The following is a 19312-nucleotide window of genomic DNA, read 5'->3' on the forward strand; positions in this document are numbered from 1 at the left end:
AGAAGGCATGTATGGAAAACAGAAGAGAATGAAAGGAAGTAAGAGTGCAGTGGGGTGAAATGCCACCAGTAAGGCAGTGGAAAAGCAAAAACAAACAAGCGAAGGGAGGAAGCATTTTTCCAGCACAGACTCACACTGGAAATGAACACACCATGGGCAGCTGAAAGCTAGTACATACTTGAACCAATTCATGTGTTCCAATATGTGCATATGCCAAAGCTAAGTCACCCCTGAGCCTGTAATGTCATGTTAAAAACTAGAGGAATAATGTAACCTTCTTAATACCAGGTAAATGCTCAGGTATAAAGGACAGATCCCTTTTCTCTTCTCATTTACTCTCATATGCAAATCTAAGAGGCTCAGGTCACACAGATGGGGGAATCACACCTCCCCCAGCAGCTCCTTCCCCTAGATGAAGGCACCTAGAGTGGCATTACCTAATTGGAGACTAACACTACCTACCTTTTTATCTGTAACATGGGCTACTTAATGCATGAACAGTCTTAATTGTGTATTGGCCCATGGCTGACTTAAAGGGAAGAGCTCCACCCTCTGCACCTCCTTCAGCATCCCCAGCGTAGAGAGGGACTGCATCCTCCAGCCTTGACCAGGCTGGTTCTGCTGAGTCTGATGGGTCATTGTGACTCAAATGGATTGTAAGGAGCAATTTGTTTGACAAGAAGAGTTAGGGAGGACAATAGGTGATGCTCTAAGGATCCTCTATTGATTAGATGGAAAAGGAGAGAAGAAAAGAGGTGAGCTAAAGGTCTTACCTGGTATCATCTCTGTACCATTCGAAATCGGGTGTGGGCACTGCTGATGCCTCACACCGGAGTAAGGCTTGTCGTCCCGTGGCCGCTTCATTGCTCTTGGACTCTGTGATGGTAGGAGGGTCTGCAGGAAGGAAACGTGTGGTCACTTAACACACTTCCAGGTGTGACAAAACAACAAAACTATGTCAGGGATGGCTTCCTCGTGCAAACTGTTTGAGCTAGTGGAGGCCCACAGCTGCTGCTTGCTGTGGCACATGTTCCCCCCTGCTCCTCTGCAGAACATGTGCTCTTTGAACTCTCCCTAATATACCACGTTAGCATCGCTCCTTATACGTGCTTCTCTTCAGCACTGCTGAATAAAATTCTGTCATAAATGCATAGGCATACACAGGCAGAGTTGAGGTTAATGATGGACTTCTGTAATTTATGATTATTTACCTATGGATCTTTAGTTCACATGGACTCATCAGAGATAACATGAGAGAAAGACTTCATCAAGGGTAAAGGAAGACAGTAAAAGTAAAGGAATAGAGGAATTTAACACTAGTATGAAAATTATTTTCCATACAAACTCTTTGTCTAATGCCAAAAGTATAATAAGCGAGGACTGAGGCAACATGTATGATATGGAAATACATTCACAGCTTAAAAGGGAAGAGCTTTAGGAGAAGCTGTGTGTGCAACTTTGAGAGACAGATAACTTGTTGAGACACTTCCCTTAGGTATCCAAGGTTAAAAATCCTGCTCAGGTGTTCCTGGACATCATGCTTTGTGACAAGCTTCAAGAAGGCTTGCTTGTGACTGTTCTGCATGAAGCTTGCCCTCAGCCTAGCATGGTGTTCCCACCTCTGCTTAATTTGTAGCCATGGGCAAACCAGACTTGGAAAACATATTGGTGGGCCCTGCTTGAGCTAGGTCTCAGTACTGGCTGAGTACCAGGTTGGGTAGGCACCAGCACCTTCAATCCCAGCCCCATGTTCAAAATATTAAGCGATAAAGCTTTACACCTTAAAAGGCAGAAATATTTCCCCTTGGCTGCTGAGAGGGATCAAGGAATAAATGCCTTGTCTCTCATCACTAATACTTCCACACCCTGAGATTACGGGACTGCAACTCAGACAGCTACTTTCCTGAGACTTGGGTTACCATAAAGCGCACTCTGTGTGTGCAGAGTACAGCTCTGCCATCTGTCCACCTCGGCACTGAAAGGCCAAAGAAAAAGGCAAGCAAAATGGACTGTGCCAGCCAAAGAAAAAAAGTAATTCTGTTTGGAAAATGTATGGAAGGAAATTTGTTTGTGAACACATTAGCCATCTCAATGTGATCCCTTTCCTGACCTTAATCGGGATTTTATGCAGGGCTTTAGGGATATTGCAGTGCGCCCTCTAACATCATAAATATTAATAAGTGTACATAAATAGGATCCTACATTCAAAGGCTGTGGGTTCACGCAAATATTTTAATTTGAAAAGGAGGAGGGATAATAAAAGGATAGTGAAGGTGATTTTTTTAACCATCCTCCTTTGAATTTTGGTTCAAGCAGTATATCTTTTTGCTGTCTAAAGTGAGACAAGAGTTTTCCATTTCACTGAATCTGGCACAAGAGGTGAGTTACAGAATGAACAGGCACCTTTCTATGGGCTTAGAAAATGATCCCAGCAGGCACCTGCTCCCCAGCCTGCTGCCAGAGAGCCCTTGCTCTGAGCAGTCCCTATCTTCAGCCCTTTAAAATGTTGCTGCAGTGCTCTCCCATGAGGAGGGGCAGGTGGGAGCCCCGAATAAACCAGCCTATTGCATTCAGAAAGCAGACACTCTGCATGTAGCTGTTTCCTGCCCGGGAAGCCAGGAATGGGTTCCCTTTGGCTGTTTTCCTTTCACTCTGCTCTAGGCCTCAGTTTCCCTGTCTGTGATGTGCTGCAAGGGCCATTACTCAGGAAGCCTGAAGGTGGTAGTGTGAGACCAAAGCAAAGCGAGATGCTCTCTCCTGTGGTCTGAGCTGGCAAGCTACCTGCTCCACAGCAGATCATAAAAGATAGCCAAGAAGCTCCATAGGTTGGGCAGATCCCATTTTTCAAACTTACTGTAGTTTTTGCACTTTCTGCTATTTGTGGTGTTGTTTAAGGAAGCAGGTTCAGGAAAGATGTATGCAAATGTCTAGCTTTCACTCCTCAAACAGTACTGACTTTTTCCTGCATGGTCCTCATGATCTCTTAGATTTTATTTCCCTTTCTTTCAAAGGAAAAGATCTGTCCTGATGGAATTTTAAGTTGCTTACATTACAAATTGCACCACATATTAATATTACAATACTGTATCACATTATATTTTCATATATTCCAACAGTTAAAATGTTTAAGCTCTTACTGTGGCATAGTTATTATGTGTTGAAACTAAGTCAAAATCAAACATTCTGACTTTATACAAACAATCTGTTTCAAACACATTAAAAGCATCGTTGAAATTATGTTTCACAGAAATATTTGAAAATATTAATTGGTTATCATGGAATGTCTCCGTTTTATAAATTCAGCTGTTTTTGACAAGAAAAAACCCTCAACACTTTTAGTGCAGAAAATCTGCTACTACAGTTCATATTTATGCCAAATTTGTCCCATGAAGCAGCTGGTATTAAACCACTGCCACCCAGTTTCTAAGGGAATTATAAAAAACTGTGGATTCCGAAGAAGCTGCAGGGAGCCTATAACCTTGACTTCTAAGCAAGACAGAAAAGTTGATCTGATGTGATGGCCCAAAGAGAAAGAAACAGACAAAGAGCAAGAATGGTATTAAAAGGTGCTATAATCACCTGTGGTGTCAAATTAAGACTGGGATGGGCTGAAACACTTATTGCCATCAGGTCTCTGCCCTAACCCACTCCCTGACAGTTCTGTGAATCAAGACCATGCACCCTGAAACATGCCTGCAATCATCTCCAATTGCAATTTAAGGTAGTATTCTGGTGTATAAAATGAAAAAGGTCAAGAGACAATGTATCTCCTATTTATCCATCCCTGCTGCAAAGTTTTTAGCCTCCAAGTAAGGAAATAGAGCAGGTAGATGCAGATATTCACTTTAAATCACTCCAGTGCCAAATATAAGTGCCATGCAAGTACGGAGGTGGACATATACACGCGTAGGATTACACGAGTAACATCAGTCTGAAATATCTTGTGTCACTGTGAGAGGAACAGGCCAGCTGAGTGAAGTGGACATCTGTCTAAGCGTATATGGGCAATGGGATCCAGGCCCCACTCACACAGGTGTGGATGGAAGCCACATAGCTAACTATGCCTCTCAGTGCTTTTAGGTATACTGCTGTATCCTTTGGTTAAGGCCCTTTCTGTATTACGTTGGTGCATGGAAGGTCTCTTAGACAGAGCTTGAAACCAGCACAGAATTAAAGTTTTTGTACCCTCTCCTTAACACGTGCCTCTACCGCATGTCCCCTGGGCTGTGATACCCGTGAAGGCACTGCTGAGATGGCTGGGTGCAGGGAGGCGTGTGTTTGCTCTGAGCCAGCTGAACCCTCCCTTATCTCTCCTTGCTGCCTTGCTGAAGCTTCTCTTCACGCTACTGTTCACTCGAATATCAATGAGTGAAAACAAGGCATTGCCAGCGTTTCTGAGGGGAGAGACAGGGGCAACTCACAGCTCCTCTCTCTCTCCTTCTCTGTTTCTCTCTATCCCCGCAGCCCCCCCCGCCTTTCTTATATATTACCAGGTTTAAAGCACAAACTATACCCTGTGGCAAGTGTGTGCAGATAGTTTTCTCAGCTCCCTCCCTTTCAGATTGTATAATATAAACCCAGAAACGCTTCTCTATTTATCCTGAAGTGACCCCCACCTGTGGGCAAAGTTCTCCCCATTGACCTGTTCCAGCTGCAATGTACTCACAGTTCACAGTGACCCGGACTTGCTTGACGTCTGCTGAGGCAACCTCGTTGGCAGCTTTGCATTCATACTTGCCCGACTGCTCTCGTGTGATACCCAGGATCTCCAGATACTCTTCCTCGCCTTCGAACTCTCTGCCTGGTAGTGCAGAAAAATACAGGGGATGGTTCTGTTAGGCTTTCAGATTTGAGAAACCTCCGGCTGAATAGCTATGGAGGAACAATCACAACAGGGATTCTGCAAATAAGCAACAGTCATGAGCGATTTAAAAGTTATTTCAGAAGTCATATCAGCAAGATACTAGCATTTTTATTAGTTATGGAAAACTGAAAATCTGGAAGGAAGCATACAAGTAAGTACCAACACATCCCATCTCACAGGCTGCCCAGGCCAAGAAGCAAAATCTCCACCGCTTGAGATCAGATAAGTTCACTAGTGTGATGGCTGAGCACCGGGAGAGCTCAGTCAGACTGTGGCTGATTGCTACTTCAAGCAGGGCTAGCTGGGTCCTCAGATGTGGTGGTGTTTTGTCAGCACCCTTTTCTCCACTGCAAAACTGTGAAAAACGTCTTTCTGTCTCTCAGAGCAACTACCACCCTGAAGTGCCATCGATCAGATAAAGACGCTGTTAAACACAGCCCAACTGAGAGAAACAAAGTGTAATTTGATCCGTGGAGACCAATAATCATCACGCATCCCTGATCTACTGTACATTTGAAATGGACATATTTAAACTGTGCTGCCTCACTAACACAATTGTGAAAACAGCAGCTCGAGTGTCAGTCGGGGTTATGAACAGGAGCAGGAATTGGGAGAGGTCTGTGGCCTTGCTTTTAATTCACTGTGCGACCTTGGGCGAGTCAGTCCTTCTCTCTCCCTCTGTGAACTGCAGCTAATAGCCCCCCTCTCTCATCACCTCCTGGTCAGAGAAGGGCGGTGAGGTTAACCCATGTAAAACACATTAGATTTGCTGGAGGAAAGTTGCTAGGGAAGCATGAAATATTAGGATTATTATATCTACTCTATTCCTTCCAAAAGCAAAGTAAGGTTCCTCTTGGAAAGAACCTGAACCACATTCGTTCCTCTGAGAGGGCCGTGAGCACTGCTCTACAGAATGTGGAAGCACCAGTCCGTGTATGTGTATGTTTGGAGAAAGCATCCCCCAACCCTCAAAGGGTAAAGCCAGATTAAAAAAAAAAAAAAAAAAAAGTCACCTCACAAGGTCTCATGTTCAGGTTCCTCAGAGAGCAGATTTTTCCAAAGCAAGTCTCTGCCCAGAAGACATTTTTTGCTCAGCAGGTGCCAAGCACTTCTGAAACCCTGCCCACTTCACTAAGTGCTTACAGTTGTTTGATGGAGTTCAAATAGTACCTGCAAGGATGGGGCTGTTCCCCTTGGCTTATGGCACTGTGTGAAAGCAGTGGGTAAGCTCTGTCTTTGGAGCTGAAGTTGCCACGGAGCCACCTGCAATAGATCCCACAACAGAGGCACAGACTTGCTGCCGCATGTTGGCCAGGTCAGGCTGGCCACACACACTGGCAATGCCAGTTTCGTGCATTTCCCTCCTGCGTCAGAGAGGGACTTCAGAAACTTCAAAATCTGCTCAGAACTCTGTCCCTTATACAATTATTTTTGTCTTTTTTATTTTCTTTTCCCAGGCAATTTTCAGAATCATTCTAGGGGAAAACCACCCCCCCCGTCACGGAGACTCAGTGTGAAAACAGCAGTGTACCTATTAAACTCATGTAGTGACAAGGTTTCCCCTCTCTTTCAGCAGGGCTAACCAGCAGTCCCTTTTTTGAGCTCCTACCAGATGTTCAGGTGAGTGGAAATCTCATTGCTATGTCTAAAACTTACAACTGCTTTGGTTTTTGTATCCCCTGATAGCCTGCTGAAGGGCCTTCCTGCATGGGAGCAGCATATTGTACGAAGGAGGGAGGCAAAGTTGGCTCCTTTTGGGCACCTGGTGCTCTGGGACATGGCTTTCTGTCCTCTGCTGTGCACTGGGGCTGATGCTGTGGAAAGTCAGTGGAGAAGGAAGCAAGGGGGGATTTTCACAGGTATTATTTATTGCTGTAACTCATGAATATGTTATGGAACCCTGTAGGACCAAAGTTAGGTGAGTCACAACACTGTGGAAAGTACTTCTGTCACCACCTAACCCTTTCCCCAACCTCAAGGCAGGACACATGGGTCATGTCAGGGACACAGCCATCCTCTGCCCTCCAGCGGCAGCCACTCCAGACAATCTGTTCCTGTGCTTTGCTGTCCTTACCCTGAAGTTTCCCTGAAGTTTGACCTGAGTCTCCCTTGCTGCAATTTAAAGCTATTATTTTTGTCTTAGCCACTACAGACAAAAAGAACAAATCATTCCCTCCTTCCCTGCAATAGCCTTTTATCAACTTTTAAATCACTTATGTTCCTCCCTCAGTTGTCATCTTTTTTTTTTTTGGCTGAACATTGCCAGGGTCTTTCAACCTTCCTTTGTAGGTGAGGTTTTTTTTAGACCCTTGATCATTCTTGTTCTTTGCTTTTAGACCCCTCTGACAGGTTCACATTTTTCTGGCAGTGCAATATCCCAAACCCAACACAGCATTTCAGATGAGGTGTTACCAGGGCTGAACACAGATAAAGGACTGGGTCACAACTTCTGCACTGTGCTGCTGTCTGTATAGCAAATATGCTGTTTGTGTTTTTGCTATAGCATGAATCATTTCTGTTTGGGAACCCTTTTAATTCCCAGATCCTCTTATGACATATTGCTACCTGCTAATAAAGCACTTTTAAAATCCCACCCCCAATTTAAACTGACAACCAACACTACCCTCCTTTCGCAGCAGCACTCCCAGTTGGTAGGTTAGTCAGTTGACTGGAGAGTTAATCAGACATCAGGGAAAGACTCAGAAAGAAAAGGTTAAAACGTAATTTGCCTCTGTTTTGCAAATCGTTTGCTCTGCCATTCTGCCTTGTTTATACACAGGGTTCATTCCAAGTGGGGCCGGCTTCTCCTGCAATTTGCCCTTGTCACAAGACTGTCACCGTAATGAAAACAGGGTTGAGGGTGACTTAACCAGCTCTAATGGAGTGGCACGCTCATTAAGGGTGCTGTTCAGTCTGTCTGTCAGAGAACCACATCAATGAAGTGCCAAAGTATCCTAAAAGGGTACATACTTTCTCAGTGGAAGATGGTTTTTAGCTTCTCCCCTGCATACATACATGCACTTAAAATGTACTGTGTACCCTGTCCAGCAGGAGAGCATTTACAGCTGCGCAAAACCCCTCCCCAAGACATGATGAGTTGCTGGTTTGCCCAGTGGAGTTCTCTAGAGGTATGTGAAAGGCAGGGCTTCTGTTTTAAAGGGCATGCCAAAGACATCAATAACCCTATTCAGTTCCTCGTTCCCCTGCTCCAGGACACAGATACAAGCACAACACTTCAGGGAAAGTTTCTGTGACAGTCTCTTGCTGAAATAGTGGTAGCACTGTTCTTGTCCCTGCACTGGTGACCCTGGGCATCAACATTTTGCTACAAGAACTTAGCTGCTCTCACTTGCAAGACAGACCCTTTTGCTTGCTGCCATGTCCCCTCTAAGAGTACATTAACCATTTCTAACAAAAAGCATTTATATAAAATCGAGGTGTCGTAGTAAAGACCAGGGAGAGGATAGATGTATCACAGTGTGTTAGAGAAATGTCAGGTTGTGATATCTTGCAGAGAGCTGTAGAGATGTTTTCACTAATTCACTTTGTCAGCCAGATTAGGTGAGTCATATTAACTCTAACCTCGAAGGCAAACAGGGAGTAGTGGGTGCAGGAACAGAGCTTTATCCATCGAGTGAATTTACAAATGTTTCTGCGCAGGAGTCAGCTTTGTCAGGGAACTGATGGTTGTCACTATGCAGTTTATCAAAGCAGGGAGGGAGAAGGCTTGGACAACGCTCCTTGGTACTGATAACAATAAACATATTCTATTAGGTGAACAGAGGGATTGCCAGCTTCTGGCAAGCAAGCCACTCCATTCCCATTAAGAGCAGACATTTGCCTTGAGCATGTTTTCAAGGGATGAAATTCTGACCCTTCTGCCAAAGCTTCCTCACTGACAAGGGCTGTCTCCTGGCTGTTCTGCCTGGTTCAGTACAGCCCTTTCCCAGTGGGGGGCCTTTCAGGTTTCCCTAAGGGGATGACTATTCACACAGTGCAGCTCTTCTCATCCCAGATCATCCCCTCCTGTGACTTTAGGCAACCTGCTTCCCTGCAGGTTTTTTGCCTTTCACACGTTCATAGTTAGCTTGGTTGGTTGTTGCAGCCCCATTAAACACCATCTTGCCAAGCTGTAGCTCCTTAACTCTGTCCCAGTAAATCAGAAAGAGGAGCTTTCTGCTCTGGAGGCTGGAGATAGAGAGAGTACGAGCCTGGGAGGCTTGACAATCAAACCAATAGGGAACGACCCTGAGCAGCACGAGCCAGGCGGCTGCTGCTGCTTGGAGCTGGCAGAACCCTTTTTGCAGAGGGATCTGCGGCAGGCGGCTTTGATGTGTGCAGGAGGAAGGCTTTGAAGGCCCGCTTGCCTCAGCCACATTTCCTATCCCCTGGCTTCCTAATTGGACCCAGTAAATAATGAACCCAAAGAGCAAATCTGCTCAGCTGTGCTAGCCTGCTGGCAAGCAGGCCCCCTCTCCCCCTGCCCTCTGGAAACAGCCTTGTGCAACCCCACTGGCTCTGCATATTGTCTTTGTTGGTGTGCACACCTGCCTATGCTCTTGTGTGTGTATATATATATATGTATAAATAATATTACGTGTTTTATAGACTATGTATTTAATTTTTACATCTATAAATCCCACTATGTGTGCAGAAACACAGACTGACATGCTCCCCACATACTTATGGGCTCTTCTGACCTCCGCCCGAATGACCCCTTTCACTGCCACACACCATTACTCTTTCCTCAAAGGCTAAATGCTTTCTTTCTAGAGATGACACGCACCCAGACAAAAATCCCACTTATACTGTGTACAGACAGCTCTTTCAGGTAGTCAGGGGGCCAGCAATGCATTCAGTCACGTGGTCTACCAGAGAGGCCTTTCCCTTCACGCCCTAGTTCTTTACATCTCCAAAGGGGAAGCTAATTTGCAGAGGTGGCAGCCACATTTTGTTCCATCTCCTCTCCTGTTTGTCCATTCAACACTTGTGCAAAAATTACTTTAGTGCTCTTATTTTTTTAGCACTGCTGTGGTCTTAAATTAAACTGAAGTTCAGATCCCCTGAAAGTATCTCTTTGCATCTGACATGTGGAGAAAGAGATCAGCCACCCTGCTCCTACGTTTGTTTTCCCTCCAAGCATCTTTGTAGTTGTGAAGAGGGGAGAGCAGAATGGGTTATGCATCTTTGTTGGGCCCTCCTCTGCCTAAAACAAGATGTGAGGAGATAAAAAGGATTGGAAATCAATAAATGCCATTTGAAGTTTTTTTGTGTGTTGCAACTTCTATTGCTGAACTGCAGGTTTTGTTGTCTCTGCACTCCCCATTTAGTGTTTGAGGTTTTGCTCACCTAACTTTCCTTCTTCTCTCTGCACCTTATATTCCCTAGGAACAGGGTTCTGAAAGACAAAAATAGCTAAGGGAGCCTTTGACATAATTTTTTTGTTTTACCTCCAGCTGGGAATTTTTTTTTTTTTAATTCAAAACTTTGAAGTTTTCATTTATCAGTCTCTATCTCCTCAGCCATCACAGATTCCAATGAGCTTGGCATTTTTTTCCCATCCCTTAGTTGAAGAGGCTTGTTTTTAGCAAAGAGATCGGTGGAGAGCAGCAGATGGTGGGTGAGCAAAGGGACAGCTAGTGCTACAATGATACAGTAAGGAAGGCAGGCAGAAAAACTCACATGGCATGGGAAGTCGTGAAAATGGGAAAGCTTGAGAGCAAGAGAATAATAGATGGAAAAAACCCAGACGGGGAATGGAGAGAGGCACAGTGGCTGGTAGAGAGAAATGCAAACACAATGAGATTCTTCAGTGACTGACAAAAAGAGAAAATGGTAGTCAGCTACTGACAAAGAGAAACTCACTGAGACAGAGCCAGTGAGAAAGACAGGAGACAAGATAGTGGCAGACAGAGAGATGTATGGCATGGAGAAAGGCAGAGCCATCCCTTGTGTAAAGGGAGCCATGAAATAACAACTGCTAGAGGGACAGGAACAGAGGGGTCACATGTAGTAAGGCAGTAATTACTCTGTTTAAGCAGCGAGGCACAGCAGGGTATTTATTGTTTAAGCTGGCCTCATGCCTCCCATGCCCTTAGGTCTGTAGCTATTACACATAAACCAAAAAACTAGTGCAGTGCCAGGGAGGGCTCTGGCCTGGCTCTGGCTTCATGAATGAGAATGAGTCAGATCAGGAGGAAACACCCTGGCATGGTTTCTCCTGGCGTTCACAGGACCCTGCTCATCAGCAATCACATTTGCACCTTATGTGCAAAGCTGGCTGCTGTGCCTCCCAAGCCAAGGACAGCGCCTGGGATGCTGCTCAGCTGAGGCAACACAAAGTATCTGCTGGCATAACCAGCGTTAAGAAAGCCAGTGATTTTTGTGGAGTCTTTCTCCTCAAACTCCATGCACCTAGCATACAAATAATAATAATAATAAAACAAAAACAAAAACAAAACAACAAACAAACAAACAAACAACAACAACAAAACAGAAAAAATCTTTCAGGTTAAGAGCAGCCTCCCTAGACTGAATGATGTCTCTGTGTTCTCTCTCCAGGGATGGCACTGACCAAACCACTTGGGACGATTCGCCATCGCTGATGGCTCTGCCCAGGAGATGGAAGCCAAAAGCTGACAGCTCACAGGCATTTTGCAGCCTGGCTGTGTGTGCATGTCAGTGGGGTTGTCTGCTTGAGGCAGCCTCAGCGGGTCTACTATGTGTCTGAATTTCCACTCTCTTTTATTCATAAACAACCACTAAAGGCCATCACACTGAATAGCCCTTCATACACAGCCCTTAATCTGGGCACGGAGCAGGTGTGCAACATACTCCTTTGTCTCAGCAACTGATTAGATTTTCCTTTCAAAGTCCATATGTGAACACCAAAAAGAAAGGGAGCCACATCCTAAAAAAAAATCCAACCCTGCTTCAGGTCAAAACCTTCTGCTTGACCAGTGGTTTTCTTCTGTTCTTTGCTGAATCAGAAGAAGGACTTAATGTTCTGGCTCAACTTGAGATATAAATTAAAATAATTATTTCATGTTGAAGAAGATGACTTTTTTTCCCCCAAAATTACTTACTGAATTTAAACCAATTTTGTTAACACTTTTTTAATGAACACAAACAGCATTTTTTGGATAGATGAATTGCTGTTGAATAAAACTTGGCTGTGATGCCAGTGTATAAAGTAAATTATGAACTATGAGGTAAATTAAGTCATCTAATGTCACAGCTACAATATTACACTCCCTAAATGTTACATACTGCAATGTGAGTTGTCATGACTATGCTACCAAACACCAAGCCTTAATTTTACTGCCAAGAAAATGACATATAAACATGAACATACCAATAGTTGTACTGTTTCTGCATCTCAAAATTTCTGCCTGCTGCTTTTTAGAGGGTACTTTACAACAACATGAGGTAGAAGGCATCATCAGCTAGATGAATCACTGAGATGACACCACATCTTTGAGTGTATTAAGAAAGCCTCAGAGCTATGAGGACCATGCTAGAGCAGATAATAAAACAGAGGCTGAAAACAGGAGGTCAGACAAATAATCACAGCTCAGGCAAAGGAATTGTTCGATGTGCCCACATCGATGACAGCACACCAACCTCTTGCTCCTAGCAGTGTGGTCAGCACTGTAGGGATCTGCACCCTCTTCCTCCACCACCTACAAGAGGATGGGCCAACAGTTGTTCTTGGCAAGAGGAACAGCAGAGTGTATTTGTGTGTGTGTGTGTGTGATCAATAGGTCTTTATTTCCCACTGTTCTAAACACAAGAAGGTAATGCAGGGGCATTTGGCCTCATGTACTCCTTTCCCTAAAGTTCTTTTATTTTGGACAATGCAATTGTGCTATTATCTTTATACAGTTTGAAGACAAGTTCATCTTCACAGACCCAAGACCAAAGAAAAGATTGACAGCAACAAGTCCCATTTGGGGCAAGAAGCCTGACTGAACTGTATAATTTCTGTCCTGCCTATGAAGAGTGGGGATGATCTGCAGTGTAGTCCCTAGTTTAATTCCACAAATCATTATGTCAGGCCCAGACTGTAGGAAAACCTCATGTGATGGTGTTTAGTGGTACCAACTGTGCCAGCCTCTCAATCCAGGAACTATAGGGTTTGTCTGTGTTTGGTGCCATCTTTAAAAATCCTTGTTACGTTCTTTACAAAGACTGTTGTGTCTCCTGTAGCTCAAGACATGCACAGTACACTATTGTGCAAGAATCAAGTGGCTCGCTTTTGTAGGCATCCATGAAAATGTTTTCCTGTTTCTAAATTTAAGGTATTTGTTCCCCTCTGTCTTATGTCCACTCATACTTCTTGGGATGAGAGGGTAAGAATGAACACAGGACTGTAACCTAACTTAAAAACTTAAAAAAAAACCAACAAAAAACCAAAAAACAAACAAAAAAACCCCACAAAAAAAACACTTAAAAAAAAAATTGAATACCCCTGCCATGATTCAACTTAGCCCATAGAATTCCATTCTTGTATGTTTGAAACTTGGAAGAAGGCTTGAGAAATTATGAATTGGTCCAAATTTACTTGAAATGGGAAAGAATATTAACTCAGAAAGAATATTAACTAGACATTGTTGTGGCTTTTTCTCTGCAAGCTGACGCCAAATATTTCCTGTCCAGATCACACAGCCTCCGAATCTCCTGTCTTTTTGCAAGATGGCAGTTCCTGTAGCTCACCCCTGTTTTCAGTGAGGCTACTCTAAATATGAAGTTCGCAAGGAACACATAAAGACTGGGATTTCTATATCAACCTGGATCTTTCCACTGATCTTTTAAACAGCTATAGTTTTCAAGTGAGGAAATGAGGTCAAAGAGTTAAGCCACCCCTCAGCAAGATTTACCCTTTCAAAAACATGCCAGTGTGTTGTGATGCCTGGTGCCAATATTTGTATAGGTGGATTAGCTTCTTGAAAAATCGTTTTGTTTGCTTTTCTGTTGACCCCTCTCCTTGCTGCAATGTTTCTCAATTAGATCTAGCACAGTGATTGCCTAACACCATCCCCCATATCTGCTCCTGGTAAAAGAAGCAAAGACGATACCCTGTGGGGAGAACAACAAGGGATCAGGAGATGATGCTAACTGGTTGTATTTAGGATTGAGCAGGCATGAAGCATTGCCAAGTATCAAGGCAAGTATCACACAGGTTTTAAGGCAGGCTGGGGTATGCTGGGAAGGTATTGTTTGGGCTCACACGTTGCACAGACTTTTGATCAATTGGGCTGGCTCCTGTGATATTATCATCTGAGGTATCTGCTGTTGATTGATAGTGATAGAGGGCCAGATAAATGATTGGTTCGGTCCATGATATTTAATTCCTATGCAGTTAGCCACTCCCTTGCTTTCCAACGAATAAGGAATCTCTCTCTCAAACTTGCAAGGCTGCGAAGGAGGAGGAAGGTGTTTGCTCAGTGTCTAATATTGCAGTCTGTACAGTCCTACAGGAGAGGCAAGCAGAGAGGAAATACAGGCCCTGACTTTGAGCTCTTGTAGCTCCCTGGTGCAGCTACTACCATTGCTAGTGCAGCTGTTGGCCATCAGCACTATTGAAAATCATGCCTGTGAGGCAGGGTCTCTCCGCCAGGGATATGGGAAGAAGAAGGGGGTCACCAAAAAGGGAAAAGGCAGAACATTGTAAGTAGAAGAAACAGTTTCAAATCAACTGCTTTCTGACTTTTTACAGCTTACCCCGTAAATTTAGGTAGGGGTTTGAGGACAAACCTAAAAGATATTTTATTGCCTTTGTCCCAACTCCTTACTGCTCTTTCTTGTTCTGATGCTTATAGAAAACTTCTAACAACTGTAACACTCCTGGCATGAGAAGACCATGGCCAGCCATGTCAGTCAGAAGCATCTCACTGGGCTTCACCACCGTGTTACTGTCATGGACAGGAATCTATTTATTTCTTCTCTCCCAGCTCCCTCAAATCATTTACGTTCTCTGGGGAGAGAAACATCTTGCTCCAACAGGAGACCAAGTCAGCCAAAAACCCCCAAGAAAGCATGAAAAAATATTCATTTTATGTTGAGGACTCATTGGCTCCTTTCCTTCTCAAATTTCCTGAAGTGGCAGGGGTCTTATTAGAGTGCCTTTGCAACTGCAAACCTGTGAGAGTTTCACTGGAACTGAAACAGCAGTTGTTCTAATTAAACAGCACAGAACCAGCCACCTTAATCACCGGCATGATTTCATCTTCCTTGAGGAGAGAGTGGAAGAGGAATCAAAACTGATAAGAGAGAGGGAAGAAGGTGAAATGTGCTGAGCCCCTGGTTCCTCAATTTAAAGCACTAAGGGATGTCTCTCATCTCTGTAAAGATTCACGTGAGCTTCTGATGGCATGTTTTATTAAATGGTTATATAATAATTAATATTTGAAAGAAGGGTTTCCAAAAGCCACTAAATGCTTTACCAGGACAAGACCCAATAGCTTTCAATGGCATTTGTGCTTGCATGTCACTCAGGTGCACTGGAAAACTTCACCTCTGCTCCCTTATTAAAATCAGTGCCTCATTTACTCCATCAGCATGACCTTGACAGGCTACGTGGAAGAAACTAGGGGCCAGGGTGAAAACCATAAGCTCTCTAGGGAGAGGGTCCATGTTTGCTCAGCCTTGGGTGGAAGGGGGAGGTGCCAGCAGCACATAGCCTGAGCGACAAATCCATCAGCTGAGGAGCAAGTACCCAGACACCAAGGACACCTGAGGAAATGACAGCCTGATAATTCCCATTCTGACTCTCCCAAAGCCTGTAATGGGGAGGCACATCTGTCCCTGAGACGAGGCATGCTGGCAGGCCAGGTAGAAATGCTACTGGCAAGCTAGAGGGCCAGTGGGCCAAACCTTAATAGGAAAACAGCAGTGATTTGTCTCCACCACTATTTATGTTTCAAGCACATGACAGGCTGTCATTGGAAGTGAGTGCTGCTAAATTTATTGCTTCTCAGATCTCCGTCACAGTTGCATATTTGACAAGTCACTTCATTTGAAGGGCTAGGTGTTGGGCTGGACTTTCCTCCCCCATGCTCTCCTCTAGTGAAAACCACAAACAGCTGTCTTAGCACCACAAACTGATCCCCTTGGGGGCTATATTATCAGGGTGTGAGTTTAGAGAAGAGGGACATTCCTGGCATATTCATTTTTAACCCTGATATACGCCAGTCTTGTTCTGGGCCACTTGGCTGCAGATGTGTGTCTGACAGACACACATATGACTGAACCCAACTAGTAACAGCTTGGTTACAGGGCTGGGCATTCAGAGACAGAGAACATGAGAGTGTGGTGAGCACAAGTGAGTACCAGCTGGGTATGTGGGCAAGAGCTGCTGAGCACTGTAAAAAAAGCAGTACGAAAGCTTGTGGAGATGCAAGAGGAAATGCAGATGGGTGAAAGAGTACCCAAGGATTAGACTCTCCACACGTGTGTGCAGGTGCATGGAAGGTGGAAAAAATACATGTGGAAGTACAGGTGTGGGACTGGAAGTATGATGGAGCATTAAGGTGAAGATGTGAAGGAAGGAAGGCTGGTTGGCAGGCAGGGGAGAGGGTGAGAGGATGAGCACAGGGCTGTGCTGTGCCTCTGGTCTTGTGTGTAGAGGACTGCAGTACAGAGTGCATTTGCCTTTCAAGTGTTGCATGGTGCCTGCATCCAAACAGTCCTGTACATATCTAACAAAACACCTTTTGGCAGGTGGGAGAAGAGAAGACTCCTTAATAATGGCTGAAAACCTATAATGTCCAGTTTCAAACAATCCTGGAAAGCAGCAGAAGGGGAATGAGGTTTCTGTTTGATGATGGGGACACTAAGAAGCCCAAACATTCCCTTTTTTTTCCTAACTTGTCCTCATTGCACTACAGATACCTTGTTGAAGGACTCTGGTCTTAGTTGTGTGGAAGCTGCTCCCTGCTTTATGCAGCTGTGCTGCTGGGCAGCACCACATCTTCTCAAATGCTCTGAATCTCCTTTTGGCCACAGATAGCAAGAAAAAGTTGTCAGGAATATAGTGTTGTGAAAGACAGCCAAATGGAACTGGCACATCCTTCTACCCCAACCACTCCCTTCATTTCTTCTACACATAGTGGACCTGTCCTTTCTTTCACACATACTCTTAATTTCATGCACAAGGTCTTTTGTTCTCTCATGTGCATTTGGTAAATTACACACGTGCATGGACATAAACATGTACCCCTACATAGAGTGTCATGAAGAAGCAGGACACATCTTCTTTTTCCTGTCACAAGGGTGTAGGATGACTGCAATGCTCCCCCAGCCCCTTAGGAATCTGCTCTGCTTGCTTTTCCAGTGGTGTAGGCCAGAGGCCCTTGTTCTGCAATTGCACTGCACAGTTTATATGATTAAATGTAGCATCTGCAGCTATATTAGCCGGGCTATTAGTGACAAGTGCTATCAATCCTCATACTTCAGTGAATAAACTGATCACCAGCTGGGGACAGAAATCTCCCCTTGTCTCTCATCACCATAATGTACAAACTCCTTTATGTGGGTTTCATGCCATCGTACACACGGACCAAGGTTGCAAATGGGTCACTTCTCTCTCTCCTGGCAGTTTACAATGCTGCAACACTGGACTGTATTGACAACAGGCATACTGACTGGCACCACACCACATAGCACCTGGTCACCCCTCCTCTACTGCAGCACCTTTTCTTTATCAGCTTTGCCACTGGAACCATCTGCAATGGCTTGTCAATAATCTGTCCTCACCTCGCTTATGTGAGAATCACACTGACACACTGACAAAGGTTACCTCTTTAGAAACCCAAGAGCAGACGGAGGGAAACAGTGAGAGGTGGAGTTGTAAGTTAGACACTGACAAATAGTTTGGGGTATCTTCTATTCGTTCTTTGGTTCACTGCTTTCCAAGGAACTTAAGAGACATCTTTTTATGAGTGGCTCATCCAAGACTGCTTTAAATTTTACTGGGAGTGGGGGAAAAACCCAACAATCATGCCCTCCCACCCAGCCTCCAAGGACCAGGAATTCATCCGCAGTAATCATCCATGTCCTGTGGATTGAGGCCCTCTGACACTTTTACTGGATAACAGACCCTCTTAATAACCAGTAATTCAACCAAATTCCTTTCTATCACCTCTCCAGTACCAATAATCTGTCTGAGGACTCTGTATTGGCTAGGACTCAGTAGAGAAAAAATAAGTCCTGCAACTTCTGACCATAAGGTATTGAAAGAATATTATAAAAACAGGTTTTAAAACACCCTGTCCTCAAACACTTATTTCCTTATTTCTCATCTGCTCTCAAAACTGCTGTCCTTGTATTTCTAAGTCCGGCATTCCAAATGGGATGCTGGGTTTGATTAAAACAATTTCCTGGCTTATAGGTTATGTCAATATCCTGGTGGGATTTTATGCCACTAATCTCAGCAGTTGGTTGAAGGAGAGGAGGCATGTTAACTACATTAAAATGGCAAATTCACCTGCAGACTGTATTTTTTCACTACTTCAGGAGTAGACAGTCCTGAGATAATTTCCAGGCAGTATGAGCTTGCATATAAGGGGGATGCAACATGCAGGAAGGAGAGGGGAGAAGAGAGAAGGAAGGAGAACAGAGAACAGGGGAAAAAATGTCAAGACAAGAAAAAAATTTAAAAAGAGCATAAAGAGGATAGCTTGTGAGACCCAAGTCTTCAGGAGAAGGACAGAAAAGGAAATAGATAAGGAAATGAAACACAGACCATGAGACAGAGATGAAAGGTTGATTAAAAAAAAAGTGAGGGGATACAGAGGGTTATGGCAAACAGGCAGAGCTCTGAGCAAGGTGAATTGCCATGGGAAAGCAGTGAGGAATGCAGTTAGTGTTGGCTGGTAATACAACATGCAAGGGGCAACTGAGGCCTGAGTCTTTCAGATATATTACAATTATATTGATCTGTGGTAAACAATGTCATTGCTCACAGGCAATAGAAGGTTGTTGGCAGTATCACTGAGAGTCTCAAACACTTAGATGCATGCACGGGACATACAAGTAGAAAGAGAGGTAGGTTCCCATGACCTTTGGTAATAAGGGCTTGGGGTGGACTGGGAATGTCTGGTGCTGACTCCTCTGTACTTTCTGCCTGCTTCATCTCATTAAAGGTGGGTAAAATACACCATTAACAACCATCCCATTTCCAGACAAACAAGTGCTCTCATTGCTACCTTCTCAAATACAGAGAAGTCCCCTGGAAAGTCTTAGTTAATAAATTGCTCCATGTTACAAGACAGTCTGCAATTCATGGATCAAAAAGATAAGGAAGAAGCCATAGTCCCAACCCCCAGACAATTCTAGCACTGCAGGAGAGCTAGATGATATTCTCTAGCACTTTCCATGTAGCCCTGGAAGAGCTCCTTTGCATTTCTTTTCCTCTTCATCCCTTAGGCTCTTGCTATGAACATGCTC

General features: G+C 44.3%; 1 protein-coding gene across 8 annotated transcripts in view; it reads right to left on the minus strand.

Moving 5' to 3' along the window:
- The window catches only part of LSAMP (limbic system associated membrane protein), a 1002030-nt gene that overhangs the window by 30582 nt on the left and 952136 nt on the right, over nt 1–19312 (minus strand). For all 8 annotated transcript variants that reach the window (XM_027653694.1, XM_027653696.1, XM_027653691.1 and 5 more), the window contains 2 exons: nt 4667–4801; nt 774–894 (listed from right to left, as the gene is read on the minus strand). In XM_027653694.1, the coding sequence (XP_027509495.1) occupies nt 774–894; nt 4667–4801 (256 nt within the window). The remainder of the gene's footprint in view (nt 1–773; nt 895–4666; nt 4802–19312) is intronic.

The sequence above is a fragment of the Corapipo altera genome, unplaced genomic scaffold (genome assembly GCF_003945725.1).
Source record: "Corapipo altera isolate COAL_440 unplaced genomic scaffold, ASM394572v1 61, whole genome shotgun sequence".
Classification (NCBI taxonomy): Eukaryota; Metazoa; Chordata; class Aves; order Passeriformes; family Pipridae; genus Corapipo; species Corapipo altera.